At 36.0% G+C, this 17,713-nt stretch overlaps 1 protein-coding gene across 5 annotated transcripts in view; it reads right to left on the bottom strand.

The window, feature by feature from the left end:
* WDFY3 (WD repeat and FYVE domain containing 3) overlaps nucleotides 1-17,713 on the bottom strand; it is a 245,140-nt gene that overhangs the window by 141,701 nt on the left and 85,726 nt on the right. For all 5 annotated transcript variants that reach the window (XM_005874107.2, XM_014545987.1, XM_014545986.1 and 2 more), the window contains 5 exons: nucleotides 14,216-14,325; nucleotides 10,176-10,337; nucleotides 5,388-5,580; nucleotides 3,933-4,119; nucleotides 1,309-1,475 (listed from right to left, as the gene is read on the bottom strand). In XM_005874107.2, the coding sequence (XP_005874169.1) occupies nucleotides 1,309-1,475; nucleotides 3,933-4,119; nucleotides 5,388-5,580; nucleotides 10,176-10,337; nucleotides 14,216-14,325 (819 nt within the window). The remainder of the gene's footprint in view (nucleotides 1-1,308; nucleotides 1,476-3,932; nucleotides 4,120-5,387; nucleotides 5,581-10,175; nucleotides 10,338-14,215; nucleotides 14,326-17,713) is intronic.

Below are 17,713 nucleotides of genomic sequence, written 5' to 3'. Positions count from 1 at the left end.
ATAGTCGCTCTGATTGGCTGGTGGGCGTGGCTTGGGCATAGCAAAGGTACGGTCAATTAGCATCTTTGTCTTTTATTAGTGTAGATTAGTTTCAGGTATACAGCATAGTGGTTAGACATTTATATAATTTATGAAGTGATCCCCCTGATTATTCTACTACCCATTTGGCACCATACATAGTTATCACAGTACTAGAGGCCCAGTGCACGACATTCGTGCAGTGTGGGGGGGGACGGTCCCCTCAGCCCAGCCTATGACTGGGACCCCTCAGGGGATGTCCGCTTGCCGACTTAGGCCCAATCCTTCCTCGCTCCTTACTGCTCAGCTCACTGCTTCTTGGCGCTGCCATGGAGGCGGGAGCCGTGAGTCCGGCTTCTGGCTGAGTGGCACTCCCCCTGTGGGAGTGCACTGACCACCAGGGGGCAGCTCCTGCATTGAGCATCTGCCCTCTGGTGGTCAGTGCGCGTCATAGTAACTGGTTGTTTGCCGTTCGGTCTATTTGTATATTAGCCTTTTATTATATAGGATTTTTGACTATATTCCCTGAAGAACTGTGACTATTTTCTTACTACTAATTTGTATTCCTTAATCCCTTCAATTTTTCCACCCAATCCCCCAACACCCCTCCAATCTGGCAACTATCAGTTTGTTCTCCGTATCTATGAGTCTGTTTCTGTTCTATTCACTTATTTTGTTCTTCTGAATTCCAACTAAGTGAAAATCACATGGTATTTAAAACTAGCTTGTATTCTTATGTAACTAAATGTTATTAACTATACAGTAATTTACAGTATAAATGTTATTAACTATACAGTAATTAATAACATTTAGTTATTAACTATTTAGATGAGGCGTCAAACTCAGAAAATCGGAACTATAAAATTTATTTTCTGTTACAAAAGAAATTATGTAACTTCTTTGTACTTAGGTTTGCGGAGTTTTAAGTAAAATATATATACATAGAGAAAAGCACAGAGATTGGAGAATATAAGTCATGGTCCAGCCATATAAAGTGGAAATGTGTGGAGTGCCAACATCAAAAGAGGCATATTTGGGTTATTAAACTGTTTGTATGCTAAAATGAAATACTAAAATATAAATTTCACTGTTTTTATTTTCTTATATTTCAGTATTTAATCTGTAAAGACTTTCACTCAACAAATTACATCATAAAGAGCGCAAACTTTAAAAGAGTAGATTACCTTTATATAAGTAACAAATAAAGAGCAATCAAAGTCAGACTGCTTCATTCTTTCTCGATTTCTGACTGCAAATGGGAGATGGGGGGATGGGAGACAAGAAACTCACCTTTGCCTGCAGGCTGAGGCACTGCAAATCCAGGCAATAAGAAGGGTGCCCCTGTGGTAATACCAGCTGGTTTTAGTTCACTGACACCGTATGTTGTTAGGGAAGTTATCAGATTAACCAGATCTTTCAAGGCATCTTTGGATTCTGCCTCTTTTGCTTGTTCCAATCTAGGAAGAGTAGGATTTAGCAAATATTTTTTTCTAGTTATATTCTCAAATTTAATACAGAAATGTTCAATATTTATATGCAGTAAATAAACATATCAAATGCTCCAAGAAGTATCTTCTTGCATTTTTCCCATATAAAAACACATTTTTTAGAATCTACAAATTTTCAGACATTATGGTGTATTTGAAAAAAATACACAACAGTTTGAAGACCTGATTGATATCAGTGCTGATTTTGCCACTAGCAGTGCTATTTTAGGTAGATCATTGATCTTTGGTATAAAGGGTCTATAAAATAATTAGATTAAATATCTCTTAAATTCCCTAAAGCTCTAAGGCAGCGGTTCTCAATCTGTGGGTCGCGACCCCTTTGGTGGTCGAATGACCCTTTCACAGGGGTCGCCTAAGACCATCCTGCATATCAGATATTTACATTACGATTCATAACAGTAGCAACATTACAGTTATGAAGTAGCAATGAAAATAATTTTATGGTTGGGTCACAACATGAGGAACTGTATTTAAAGGGCCAGAAGGTTGAGAACCACTGCTCTAAGGTAATAAAGTTTCACTGTTTACAAGCAAAACCCTTATTAACTATTTCTTTCCTAAAATATTTTCTCTGCTAACAATTTTAAAAAAATGAATTTCTTGGGGAGGATTCTAACACTTCATCTGTATTTCATTAATTAATTCAGGTACTCTATTAGAGGACATTTAAATAAAGTTCTGAGAGGCTAACAATTTTTGAAACAATCTTAATTCCTTTAGAGGAACATTGGAGTGATTGTAGAATCATCTTTTGATTGTGGCTTTATTGAGAATACAAAATGAGGTGCAAAATGTAGTTTTTAAAGTAATTAGTTCCATTGGGGAACCCGCCAATGGAACTAATTACTCCCATTAAAATAAACTTGGAGAATGCACAAAAGTAGAGAAAAAAAAAGTATGCTTACCCTCACAACTAGAAGACATGTTAATATTCTGATATATTTTTTAAACTTGTCTTTTTCAATGTGAAAGTTTTGTTTTAATAAGTTATTTTCATATCATATGCAGAATTTTATAACTCCCCCCCCCCCATTTGCTAGTGTTATACAGGTTTCTCTATGTAGTATAAACTCTCCATACATATGCTTTTAATGGTCATGGAGAACCAACCACTGATTTGGGGAGAGGGAAGTGGGACAGCTAGTGAAACTCAGAGTGTAAGAGCACTAACATACATAAAATGTCATCTAAACTTAAGATTATATCTTTAGGATACAATCTTAAGAGACATTATTGTGTCAAAGTAATTATTATTCTGAGGCTTTTGATAATATCTGGTAACCTGTGTTCTCAAAGGTTTGCACCAATTAATAACCTCCTAGTAATATGAAAGTTACTTCATCAATTTTCAGATGTCCTCGTTTGTAAATTATGATACATATGCAAAATTATATTCTTCGGGGTTGCCTAGTATTAAGTAATAGTGTCTTGGAAATAAAATGTTTAAAAATAGTGCTTATTTACAATAGATCAAATGACTCAAAAATAACTGATGACCCAGGGCACAACTAGTGAGGCATGAATATCTTTTTCCTAGTAAATTTGTAACCAGTCACTTTCCATATATTCATGGAACATTTGGTATGGAAAAGGAGGCTAGGAAACATTTTAGATTACCTAATTTGTTTTATACATTTGTAAGGTCTCACTCAATCTAATTATTCTTGTTTTTAGCTACATTAATAACAATGCTGAATTACTAAATAAGGAAAACCAAAAATATAATTAAGCAAGAATAGTTTATACTTTAGGAAGATTCTAATTATTTCATCTAAGTTTTACTTCTTCAGATACTAAAGATTTATTCTTCACATCTAACCACTGATTCTACCATGCTTGTAGTCTACATTTGCCAATTTAATTCTAAGTTCACTTTATGTACACTATTCGCAGAAGAGGAATAAAAATAAGTGATTAAAGCCAAGAGTAGATAAAGTATACATTAAATAAGTGACTGATTCCTTTTTTCCTAACCATCTATATATATAAAAGCCTAAGCGACTGGCCAACTGGCTAACCAGTAGCTATGAAATGCACTGACAACCAGGGGGCAGACGCTCAATGCAGGAGCGGAAACCACAGGCATTGTAACATGGGACAGATCAATCTTAGAGGGAAGGGGGAGGGCAGAAAGAGATGAACCAATGATCTTATATGCATATTAGATGCCTGGTGCACAGATTTGTGCACCGTTAGGGTCCCTTGGCCTAGCCTGTGGAGACTGGGCCGAAACTGGCTCTCCGACATCCCCAAGTGGTCCCAGATTGCGAGAAAGCGCAGGCCAGGCCGAGGGACCCCACAGGTGCACAAATCCATGCACTGGGCCTCTAGTGAACTCTATTGTTTCCTTTGATGAAAAAGATTGAGTACACATTTAAAATATATTCTTGAATTGGGGGGTTTTACCTAAGCAAGAGGTCACAAAGGAAAATATATCCTTGCCATATCCGAAAATCATCCAAAAGAGTTTGGGAAACATCACTGGAATCTTTGAGGAAACAAGAAAGGCCAGCAAACATTTCAACAATTTCTAGGGGAGACAGGTCATCTGATTGCTGCATATTCTGAACACATGTAGATAAACATTCTTTTTCTGTAAGAATAAATAAATAATAAACATGCATTATTTATGGCAATTGCTTAAGAAAACTTTCTTGTTTCGGAGTTAGTGTTTAATGAAACATTAAATTTAAATGTATCTATAAAATATTGTAAGATAAACGTTATACATTCTAAAAGTAAATATAAGACTTAAATTCATTGGGAAAATTCTACCTGTAAGGAGCAAACAAAGAGTAATAAAGGAAGTATTGAAAAGTAGTTGACATTTAATATAGTTTTTAAATCATTGTTTGGATGTTTTATCATCAAACAAAATGACTGCCTGCTGCCAAATACAGTAAAAGGATGGAAAAAATTAAAAAACTGTCTTTTAAGTTTAAGAAGACAAATCTAATAATTACTTTAAAGCTCAAATTAGAGTCAATCTAGAGTCTAATGAGATACAGAACTACTTCAGGAAACAAAATTTTAAAGTTATGTTTGTACTATATATTACTAATTTAAAACACAGTTATACCCCATTACTGACTGGTGATTGGAGTCATTTCATCTCTTATCTTTAATGAAATTTATTTGTCTAAAGAAACCCAGTTTCACATAACAAAGGCTAAAAGAATTAACATGTGAACAGAGGCAAGAAACAGAATTGACAATTTCTCTTTTGTGTTGATAAAGAATCCACTTAATCTTATTTATGCCGCATAAAACAGATTAATATCTGCCTACCTATGAAATATCTTAAGATTTTTAACTGTAGCATCTCAAAAAAAACTTTTTATTTATTCAGTAAAAGGGAGGGGATAGGTTATGACACAGAACTTATATTATAATTGAATATTTACACAAAAATAACATTATTTTAACTCTTGTACATATATCATTTGGATGAAAATTTCTTACATTTGAAATGCTTTACAAATAGAAAAATAAATATTTTTCTCTTGGCAAATTTCATTTTTAATTATTGATTGACTGATTTAGAGAGAGAGAAAGAGGGAAGGAGGGAGGGAAAGAGAGAGAGAGAGAGAGAGAAACATAGACCTGTTCATTCCACTTATTTATGCATTCATTGGTCGATTCCTGCAAGTGCCCTGACTCGGGAATCAAACCTGCAACCAGGGCATATCCAGAGGATGCTCCAATCAACTGAGCTACCTGGCCTGCGGCTGGCAAATATAATTTTTAATTTAAAGAAGAATCTTTGGGAAATTGAGAGATTAAAAATAAATCTGTCATCATATGAAGAAGAGAAAAGTGAAAGAAATGTAGAGCACCTAGAATGAATAAAGAGATATTCACCATGGATATACTTCACTACATTGACACTAAGACCGTGACGGGATATGGTCATAAGGACTTCTCCAGCACTCTTCCTCCAAGGCAGGTTATAGGGCGGGCACCAAGAGGTTATTGCACTGAATAAAAGCTGGAGATCATCTTTCTGAGCCAGCTCCTCCGCCGGGGAAACAAAACTGCAGAGTTTCACTAAGATCTAAACAAAACAAAACAAATGTGTATATAAATGAATGGTTGGGGAAAGGGAGGACCCAGAAAAGGACTAGATCTGACCATTAAAAACTCTGAAAGTTCAGGGTTAGTATGAGCAATACCATTAAAGCCACAATGATGAGTGCTCTAACTTAGACAGCATTAACAAAAAACAACTATAATTTAGAAGGGTGTTATTGTAAGATAGTTATCCAGCCCTACTTTTATCAACTTATTAAAAATGTTCTATGTTTGCTATTTTCTTTTCATCATGTATTTCTGTATACCTTGACCTAAGCGGCATAAATCAACAGTAACATTCAAAGTCAACATTTTAGTTTTCTAGTTTAGTTCTTGAATTCTTAGTTTATCATAGGTGAAATGCAATTTTCTTCTCTAAAAAGAACAGTTTTAGAAAGATGAGAAAGTAAAAACAGTAAAACAAAGTAAAAGTATTTTCAAAATGTTCTAATTTCTATATAGGTAAAAGGGGATATTAGAATAATAAAATCATCTTAATTCATAAGTAACTTTTAAATATGTCTAGTAGCCAAAAATCTTCTTAAGCCTAGCTTTCAAGGAAGATTCAAAAAATTTCTTAAATTCTGGAATGAATATTTTTTAATTATGAATTGCAAAATATATAGTACACTGGTGTTTACAGCATCAAAAGCCTTCTACTTGGGGAATTTAGCTATGGTTTCCACCCTCAAAGGATTTTGTTCTTCTAATCTCAATTCAGTGGCAGGAACAGTTAACTTTCCTACTCTGTGGGAAATTTTCTCATCTAAATATTTTCAAATATATATAATGTTAATAAAATAAGTATAAGTTATGAAATAATTTCATTCTATTGAAAGTGCTTCATGAACTCTGAGTATTTCATTATCTGTGAAGAAACTGCTACATAGAAAAAAGTATTTGGTACAGCATAGGGAATATAATCACTAATACTGTGATAAATATATACGGTGCCAGGTGGGTATTGAAAATATTGGGGGTAGAGGACACTCTGTAAGTATATAATTGTCTAACCACTATGCTGTATACCCGAAACTAAAACAAAATAGTATGGAAGTAAACTGTAATTGAAAGTTTGAAAAAAGTATTTGAAATGTCATGATCTGTCTGAGAAAGGTAAGTCTTGCTTTTCCTATTTCCTTCAATGCATAAATCTAATTAAATACAAGAGCTTTCTAAATCATAGATGCCAAATATCAGGAAGATAAAAACGGATTGGGAATTTAGACAAAAAACAAAATATAAAATAAGTAATATAGGCACCCCCCACACACAAAATAATGCCTGGAGATATTGTTGAATACTAAATGCCCATTAATATGTGTAATATGTATATATTTTCCCATATGTATCAAATGCAACATAAAGCCACCTGGGAAAAAAAGATAGTTAATTGCAGCAAAAAGACATATGCTCAGAAGAGTGTATTGTTGATTTTACTTTTCTTGGGTTCTCACATTATCCTGTGTGAGAGGGATGAACATCATTTCTCTAATTCGCAACATAAGAGCAAATCCAAAAATAAAACACTTATTTCCAGATCAATTCTGTATTCTCAGAAGTAAAATGGATTTATTTCTTGAAGTTATTGACTCTTAAGATAATAGGTTTTAATCTTTAAGGGCAAAAGTATTCTTACAAATATCTAATATAATCCTTTCTTTTTACAAACTAGAAAACTAAGGCCTATGTCTCCTCCCTCTCGGCCCTACACTACCACTTCTATTTGCGGGGAATCTGTCACAAAGTCCAGCCACGGGTGGCAGAGCAATAATTGGCTCCATCAACGCAAATGAAAAAGCAGAACAAAACAAATCAAACAAACAAACAAAAACCCCCCACAAAAACCAAATGCCTACATGGAGCAATACCAACTGCTAAGGGCCCAGGAAACTCTCTGTCACATAATATAAACTTAGGAATTTAATCTATCAAAAACACTATGTGTTCTGAAAACATGCGATAAGTTAGATCTTCTAGACAAAAGGATGAAAACCATGTCCAGCCTGGGATGAGAAACTAAGAAAGGGAAGTGACCTGGTGCACTGAAGGAGCAAGGGGTGGGGGAGAGAGAGGAGGTGGAAGAGCATGGTCTAACCACTGCCCCATCCTGCTGAGGATCACAACTGGGATACCATCTTTCAGTAAATGGGAAGTTTCATTTAAATGCTCTCTTAAGTCCCTTCAGGCCTTCACATTCAATGATCCCAATATGCCAAAATGAATCTTGCATTTGGTTGAAAGCACCCACTCTTTTCAGGACTAGAAAAAAATTTAAGTTTTAGAAATTTTTGCTATACTTATTTACTATTAAAAATATACAATTCTGAGGGGGGGTCAATTGAGGAAAAAGGAGACATATTTAAAACTTTAGACAATAAATTAAAAAAAATAAAATACTCATTTTCAACTATCTAGATATATCTGTGTATATATATATATACACATACACATACACACACACACAATTCTGCCCTAGCTGGTTTGGCTCAGCGGATAGAGCATCGACCTGTGGACCAAAGGGTCCCGGATTTGATTCCCTTGTGGTCAAGGGCACGTACCTCGGTTGCAGGCTCCTCCCCAAGCCCGAGCCCTGGTTGGGGTTCATTCAGGAGGCAACCAATCGATGTGTTTCTCTCACATCAATGTTTCTCTCTATCTTTCCATCTCTCTTCCACTCTCCCTAAAAAAATCAACGGAAAAATATCCTCAGGTGAGGATTAAAAAATATATATATACAATTTTACTTCCATTTATTGCCTAAAGCATTAATTCCGTCTTTAGAAGGGCTTTATTGAAACAGGGCAACTAATCTAATCAACACTGTCTAAAAACAGCTTTAATTCCCATGAGGTTTACTCCTTCATTTACTTCCACTGTTTTTCTCATCCATTCTAATTCAGGAGTCACATTAACCTGAGTTCTAATCCTATTCTGCCATTTGTTCTCACTGCCATTTGGGAGGAAAACAAAAATTCTGAAGTCATGGGTTATCTTGCAAATTATGAGGTAAGGGATTTAAGTTCATCACTAGCACAAAAGTATCTAATAAATCAAGTGTCCAATAAATATTTGCAGAATTAGTATTTTATTATCCTGTCTTTTCTTTTTTAAAACCGCCTTACCCTCCCACTCCTGTTTTTTCATGGCTAGCAGCTCTACAGAGTACAGTCATTCCTGCAGTAAACACCCCAGTTACATGGGGTGCAATTGCCATCTGGACCCAGCTCTACCTTACCTACTGCAGATCCACTGTCCTACTGCGTGGTGGTGACAACAGCGCAATCACAGGTACTTTCATTTCATATCTACTATGTCCTAAGGGAGAACTGTAGCTTTGTGTATTATTTAACTTAATTTTCACAAAAACCCTTTAGGTAGGTATCATTATCTTCATTTTAGAAATGAAAAATCTATATCTTAGGTGATATAATTTCAGAGAACTGGATACAAGCAGGAGTGGGGTTTTTTATTGAGGTGAAAACACATAACATACAATTTACCAACTTAATCATTTTAAAGTATAGAGTACAGTGGTGTTTACTCTAAGTACGCTGTTACACAACACATCTCTAGAACACTGTCATCTTGCAAAACTGAAACTCTATACCAGGGGTGGGCAAACTTTTTGACTCGAGGGCCACAATGGGTTCTTAAACTGGACCAGAGGGCCGGAACAAAAGCATGGATGGAGTGTTTGTGTGAACTAATATAAATTCAAAGTAAACATCATTACATAAAAGGGTACAGTCTTTTTTTTTTTAGTTTTATTCATTTCAAACGGCCGGATCCGGCCCGCGGGCTGTAGTTTGCCCACGGCTGCTCTATACCAATTGAAAACAACTCCTTTTCCCCACCCACAACCTCTGTCAATCATCATTTTATTTTCTGAGTTTGACTCACTTTAAATTCACATAAGTGGAATTATACAGTATTTGTCTTTTTGTGTCAATATGTTTTTTAATTCTATATTAGGTCCTCTGGGCACACTATACTTTAAATGTTTGTAGTTTGCTTGCTTTGAAAATTTTCTCCCAAGAAAGGCTATCAAAATGACAATATTTCCAGGCTAGGTAGCAAAGGTCTTTTTAAACCTTTCTTAACCACTAATGCTATTAAAGGAATGGTGGCCATGGTGGGAAAGAATGAATTTGCAGGCAAGGAGCAGAGGAGGTAGCAGCAGCCACTAAAATAAACATTTTTTATAATTTAAATATTTATAGTTAGATATACAGGGACTTCCTGTATATAGACAGCAACAAAAGAAAATCTCTTGACATTATAAGAAATATTATGACAAACTTAATGATTACCAACAAAAGTTTTCCTTGCTTAGTTCATTTCACAGATGTTATTGCTAGAACAAAGGTAACCTTAATAGTTGACTCTGTCCAAGAAACAAACTTGTTAATACCTCACATATTTCTCAAAAGAAGTATACAGATCCAACAAATGTGACAGTTACATGAGATAAAAATAATGAACAACATGAAATACTACAGAAAATGGAACAGGCAACACATTAATTGAAGGAATGCACCTGTCTCACTTTAAACAGCCAAACAGCCCCTTCCATACCTGTACAAAAACTTTCTGGAGTAGTCCACGACGTTCTGCTAGAGGTAGCTCGTTTTGTGCACCTCCAACTGCCTCAGGCACATGTGGAAGGTCAAAAAACAGATACAAACATTTAACCAGGGTGGAAGGCACTGACATCGTTGTCATGCAGTCCACAGTTTTCTGGAAAACAAATCAATCAATAAATGAATAGGTAAATAAGTAAGAAGACAGACATAATTGCAATTGGTACAGCTAAGTGAGGTTACAAATTTTAAGCCAGAAGCTAAATCATTAACTCCAAATTTTCACGCAGGAAATTATATATAAAAATAAGATTTTAAGTGCCTGAAAAAATTAAAAATAAATGTGTGCTGACAAATACTTATTACCCATTTGGACAAATTTGCTCTAGTCAAATATTGAGATGTGTTTATTTGTTATGATTAAAGTATCAAGTAAGTTTGCTATTTATTTATTAAGAGGTAGCATGTTTCAAATAATATAAGCTCTGGTATTTAGAAAAAGGAAATTAAATATGAATCTGGCAAACTAATTTTGCTGGACCTCGCTTTTATCTCCTATAAAATGGGTATAATGGTACATACTTCTTAGGATTAATAGATTATGTAAGGTAACAAATGCAGCCTGACCAGAGTGGCTCAGTGGATAGAGCATCGGCCTGCGGACTGAAGGGTCCCGGGTTCGATTCTGGTCAAGGGCATGTACCTTGGTTGCGGGCGCATCCCCAGTGGGGAGTGTGCAGTAGGCAGCTGATCGATGTTTCTCTCTCATCAATGTTTCTAACTCTCTATCCCTCTCCCTTCCTCTCTGTGAAAAATCAATAAAATATATTAAAAACAAACAAACAAACAAAAAAAACCAAATGCATGGACATATTAAGAACTAAATTATATATTAGCAGTTGCTTTACTATCACTGTAATGTTATTGTTATTGTAGATTTTGGGGGCTGGAAGAACATTTGAAGAATATAGCCACCACACAAAATATAATCTCTGTATTATTTTCAAGGATTTCTAGGGAAAGAAATTCCAGACCTTCTCATTTCAGTATTTTAAAGAAGTATGCTATAATAATTACCAAAAATTTTCCATGGTGCAGTTTTTAATAAAAAGGTTAACCATGCCAGAGGTGAGCATTTACTGAATGCCCAGGGTATGTCAGGCAGTGTGCTGGGAGCTGGACACGTGTCCCTGTCCTTCAGGAGACCCTAGTCTACCAGCAGAAGCAGGCTCATCAGTAACTGATTTAATCTCATAAGTGTCACAGTGGGAGGACATACTGGCTAATATAAAAGGGATGCATCAACACTGCCAGGAATGGAATAAAAAGTGTAGGAATTAAAATCTGAGGGGAGAGATCACTTGAAGATACAAAGATTAGGCCACACAGTACATACAATATGTTTCAGGAACCTGAATCCTGAAAAGCCACAATAATGTCTAATTTTTAATAAGTGTTTATTATAGCACAGGCACAAGGCTGAGCACTTTAAATTATTATCTCACCTACTCCTCACATTATCCCGATGAGGTAGATTCCATTACTTTATGATCCTTACCTTACAAGTGAAGGGATTGTGGCCCATCACTTACATACCCTGCCTCAGGTTAAGTGGTCCACACTGTATATGCTCAATGACTTATGCACAGTCTCCCATTCCAGTTTGATTTTTATTTTGTTGGCACTGGGGACTCAATGAAGTGTTACAAATAAATAAGTAATAGAACCAGATTTCAGAGAATTAGTGGGTGGCAATGTAGATCATAAGTTAGATTACAGAGCAGGAAGGCCAGGCTAATTATTAGGAAACAGATACAGAAAACCCTATGAGATGGGACTGAACTAATGCAGCAGCAAGATGATGGGGAGGCAAGATCTGGCTGTTTTTACAGATCCAGTACCATTTCCTACCTCTAATAATCAAACCGCCCCCTGCTTTTCCTACCTACATTTTATACTTCAGATGTCTCATATCTCCATACATCTAATGTTCAGTTTAAATACTTTGTGTCTGAAACTGTCATTAATTTCTCCTTTCCTCCTATCCTCACCTATAAAATATACAAGGCTCATAATTCTATTTTCATAGCACTGCATACATCCACTACTGCATTTTATAGCATTAGCTTCATCCACTTCATCTGTCACCTACATATTGATTCAGAACCATGTTTTAGTCATCTCTGCATTTCACTGCTGCCAACAGAAAATGGCACACAAACAAAAAAGTCTAAAATACAACACAAATGCTTTTAAAATGTCTCTTTTCTCTTTTCCCAGTTGGACTATTGGTAGCTTTCTCCTTCTGTTAAGCAAAAAGATATGATTTTTCATTTTCATATTATAACTGACAGATTAAAAGTACAACTTGGTATCCAAACCGATAATTGGCAACTTCTGCAATTTTTAAAAAGTGACCAGTTTTCTCTCCTGATTCTTATACTTTTAAGACAATTTATCAACTTGTGCATGTTTCAGTTAATCATATTTAATTGTTTTCTACTATGTGTTAGGTATTAGGTAGGACATAGTCTCTGTCACAACTGAGAAAGAAAACTACAGCATCAATAGAAAATATGAATAAAACAGAAATATGCCAAATAAAATTATTATTTTACATTTTACTCTAAACCAAACCAAACTTCAGCACAGTAATGTAGAGGCATTTGTAACTACCATCAACAGCCAATAAAACTGGTATTTTGTAAGTCATCTGGTATGGTCCCAGATACATGGAAACATGGGTCCACTTTAGGGCTATCTGAAAGTTACTTAGGGGGAATAAACATCTCCATTGAGGGGTTTCTTGGGATGCGAGGCTTCTATGCTAAAACTCAGAAAATACCAGGTAAACCAGGACAAGTTAGTCTGGTCCTTTTTCTGATTGAAAAAGAGAAAAACGCGCGCACACACACACACACACACACACACACACACACCAGCAAGCAAAAGAAGGAAACAATCCATTCCAAGGGGGAAAATGTCCAAGTGCTACTCACTCTGAGCTAGTGACTAGTTTCAGGGTATGGTTACTAAGAACTAGCATCATTTGTGTTATTAAGTAATGTGAGGTGTTTAAAAGCCCAACATAATGAAGACAATAGCCATTCTCAGAGTTGATACTAACTTTGATAGGTAACTATACTCTGGACTGTAGAAGGTTGAATAAATTTACTTCATCCCCAAAATATCACAGGCCTAAAATCAGGTACAAATGAGCAGAGACAACATATATCATGACAGATGTTGATACAGTTGACTTAGAGGGGAAAAACTGATCTCCAGAATAAATCAAGTGGTAAGGGAATATATATTTTCAGAAATGGTAGTATTTTCATATTTTCCTTAAAAATTAGAAAAATTTAAAAGTATTTTCCAGGTCATTTATTTATTAGCTAAGTGCCCTTTAGCTGAACCTTAGATGATTCCTCTAAGCCAGAGCTTCCCTAATGTCAGTAAAAGAATTCCTGGGCTGGTCTGATGAAGTCAGAGCTCCTGGGCTAGTCACCTCCAGCCACAGGTGGTTCTCTCTGCCAGTGTGCTGTGAAAACCGTATGATGTTCTATGTGTGTTGACATCACAAAAATGAAAACCACTATTCCAAGTTAGGTATTTCCTCATGTGTAAAATGCCTAAAACATCAACCTCCTCGTCTGGATGTTGCCAGAAGCATGAAATAATGTATAAAATGAATTAGAACAGTGGTTCTCAACCTGTGGGTCGAGACCCCTTTGGCGGTCGAATGACCCTTTCACAGGGGTCGCCTAAGACCATCCCGCAATATCAGATATTTACATTAAGATTCATAACAGTAGCAACATTAGTTATGAAGTAGCAACGAAAATAATTTTATGGTTGGTCACAACATGAGGAACTGTATTTAAAGGGCCAGACGGTTGAGAACCACTGAATTAGAAGAATATCATGATCATCATAAAAGCTTATTCAGATATGACAATAAGTTTCATTTTACAAAATCCCAAGAGGATTAAAAAAAAGAGGTTGAGGTATCAAAGATGAAAACAAAGAACTCACCTGACCAGAGGATGCTAACAAGTTAATTGTTGTCAGAAGCATCCAGCCTCTACTAGCTTCTTCACTCTGATTGATTTCTAGGAACTGGACAATGGCCCGACTTGCAGCCTCTATAAAAGCAAAGGAAAAGGCAAGCTATTAGGTGGGGGGAGGAGAGGAATCACATATAAAGAGGTTCTTCCTTAAAATCTGCAAAGAAATGATCATTTACTAAGCACACACTTTGTATCAGCACTATTACATGCTCTATGTAAACACAGTAAAGAGCAATGTTTTCATGGCACACATAGTATATCATCCTATCCTTCGGAAATGTAAAACTCAACCTACATATTTTAGGGGAAGGTATGTCACAAAATAGTCAAAATGAGCCGTGGAAGAGGTAAAGTACGAACTAAGCCTGCGTGGAAAGCAAGTATAGGTGTTCTCTACTTTTCAAAGTTCACACTGGGCTGCTTCACTTTTTGATGAAAGACCTATATCAGTCCCTGTTTTTGCTAACTAAAAGAAATCAGAAAATGATTTTTACTTTAACAAAAAAAGGTGAAAAGTGAAAATTCAGCACTTGTTTCGCGGGGAGCTGTTCTAGAGGCAGTGCACCAGGCGCAGTGAGGGTGACCCTGCTAGCTCCCTCCCCAGGAACTACATCCCAGCATCCAACCCCGCAGCTTTGATCTATGTCTGTGAGCATCTGTACTTTACCTCGATTTATTTTGTGCATTCATTAGCAAGATGTGTTATGGTATCGGAAAAGCCTAAGAGAGCTCGTAAGGATGTTAAGTTTAGCGTAAAACTGGACACAATTAAGCATTTCGATCATGAGGAAGAAAATACATTATAAGTGTGTTGAACTTCATGCAGCCAATATTCATACTATTTAACATGCAGAAAGAATCTTGGAAGCTAGAATCTTGGTTGTGCTAGTAGTAAAGTGGTCTCTTTTAGGGAGCATCCAGTAACGAATAAAATCGAAATTCTGCTGCTTGAGGGGACTGATGGGTGTACAAAGCATGGTGTATATTTATCATTATCATTCCTGCTTTAACTGTATGCTAGTGTTATTTTAGGTTTTATGCGTGATTTGGTATGATCTGAAAGGTTATTTTTGGAATCTGGGAATGACCAAAATTTTTCCATATAAATTAAAGTTACGTATTTCTTCAAATTATGCCGTTTCAGTTTATAAAAGCTTTCATAGGCAAGTTCTACTTTTGGATAACAGGGAAACCTGTATAGGTTTGTCTAGGAAGTGGGGGCCAGTGGAAATGAAACCGAGCAATTAGGAGCAGAAATAAAAGTGTAGCTAGAGGAAAGAGCATAACGTACTGATCAAGACAAAGAACTGTAATAATACTGGGTTAACATTCTAGAAGAGCATACTTTGAGAATTAGATTAGAAGAAAGTCAACGTAGTGATAGGAAACTGATGCCTATTTATGATGGAAGGTAAGCTAAGGACTGTATTTGACTCTTTGGGCAAGAGGGAGCAAATGCAGTTTCTTGAACAAAGGAGGTGCTGAAAGGATTACCCTAAGACTATTAACTTACTAATAATGTATATGACAAACTGGGAAGGCAGAGACCAGTGGAGGGAACAAATTAGGAGGTTGCCTTCATGATACACATAAGTGGTGACTTGAGCAGCTGACAGTAGGAAGAGAGAAAACGGGGGGAGAATCATTCACAGAACTGTGATGTTGCAAGAATCTTTGAAAGTTAATTTAGCTCATTATATTTTTAGAGATAAGAGGAAATGGATAAATCCCTAACCATATACTTAATTTCATCAGTAGAGAGTTTGTCAGTTTTCATATGGATAAACAAGATGAATGTTAACTACTTGTAGATTTAACTCATTTAATTGTTATAAGAACTATATGAGCTACTTTCTATTATTATACCCCTTATAACAGAAATTAAGAAATGGAGAGGTTAAGTTAACTTGCCTAGAGTCACATAGCTAGTCAGTGACAGAACTTACATTCAAGTCCAGACTGTCTAGCCTGTAAGAGACAAAAGACAGTGATAAAAAAACAAACAAAACAAAACAAAAAATACAACCTGGAAAAGAGGGAAGCCAACAGATGACTGGGTTATTATTATTTAATACAGGGGTCCTCAAACTTTTTAAACAGGGGGCCAGTTAATTGTCCCTCAGATTGTTGGAGGGCCGGACTATAGTTTAAAAAAAACTATGAACAAATTCCTATGCACACTGCACATATCTTATTTTGAAGTAAAAAAACAAAACGGGAACAAATACAATATTTGTATTTGCATGTGGCCCGTGGGCCGTAGTTTGAGGACCCCTGATTTAATATCTCAAAAGTGAAGTTATTATATTCAAATGTTCACTGATTTACAGCCTCTCACCCCGTTCTAGAGAATAAACAGAAGGTGAGCAATCTCCTTGCCTACCTTGTTCACTGGGGGTCCTCAGTGTGAAGCACATGACTGCACAAAATGGGGGGTCAATAAGTATCTGTTAAATGGGTGAATAAACCAACCAAGGTTGATTAAAGAAGGACACAATGAGCTCAACTTCTGATGAAAATTAAGAGGTTTGGATTTACTAGGAATAACAGAAATTCCTGCAAGTTTTGAAAAGGGGAGTAAGATAGAGAAAGCAATGTTTAAGGCTGATTAAATTGTGAAGGTTCATTAGAGAGGGAGAAAACAAAACAATACCACTGAAAAACCTTCATTAACAATCATGGTTTGAGGTCAATGGTAAAAGGTGACCTGCAAATTTTTCCTGCAAGCTTACAATGGACCCAGCCATTTGCTACATTACATGAGGAGTCCTCGTTCCTTGATAGGAATTAAATGCTCATGGAAGGAAGACAACTCCTTCCCAGTTAGCTAAAATTCTCAGTTAAAGGCTGACATGCCATGCTTTCATTTCCTAAGCTTCTTCACAATTAGGCAACTTTGGTTTTAAATTGTGTATTTTCAATTTTGTAACTCAACATTTCTTAAAAAACTACCTGGAATCTTCAAGTAATTATTTCACAGTTATAGACTGTAATGAAATTCTATTTCATAAAAAACATTCATTAGTAAATGAACTGATCAGTACCACTTATGCTTCTCAAGGAGTGGGTAAAAGGAGATTGTGAAGAACTCAATTTAAGAGGCAAAGTTATCTTTCTGATACAGAAGCTAGAAACCTATAGATATGACAACTCTGAGTGAATCTGAATTCCACCCACTATTAACGTTAAGAGAAAACTGGACAAATATGTATTTTTACTGCTATTCAATAAGTTGTCAAATATAAACAATGAATGCTAATGCTTATTTTGAGAACCAAAACACCAAAAATGGCCCAGCTGGTGTGGCTAAGTCATTGAACATGGAGCCATGAACCAAGAGGTCACCTGTTCAATTCCTGGTCAGGGTACATGCCTAGGTCATGGGCTCAATCCCCAGTAGGGGGCATGCAGGAGGCAGCCAATTGTTATTTCTCATCCATGTTTCTATCCCTCTCCTTTCCTC

The sequence above is a fragment of the Myotis brandtii genome, unplaced genomic scaffold, assembly GCF_000412655.1.
Source record: "Myotis brandtii unplaced genomic scaffold, ASM41265v1 scaffold424, whole genome shotgun sequence".
NCBI lineage: Eukaryota > Metazoa > Chordata > Mammalia > Chiroptera > Vespertilionidae > Myotis > Myotis brandtii.
The sequence above is the reverse complement of the archived record's forward strand: the minus strand, read 5'-3'. Positions and strand labels throughout refer to the sequence as shown.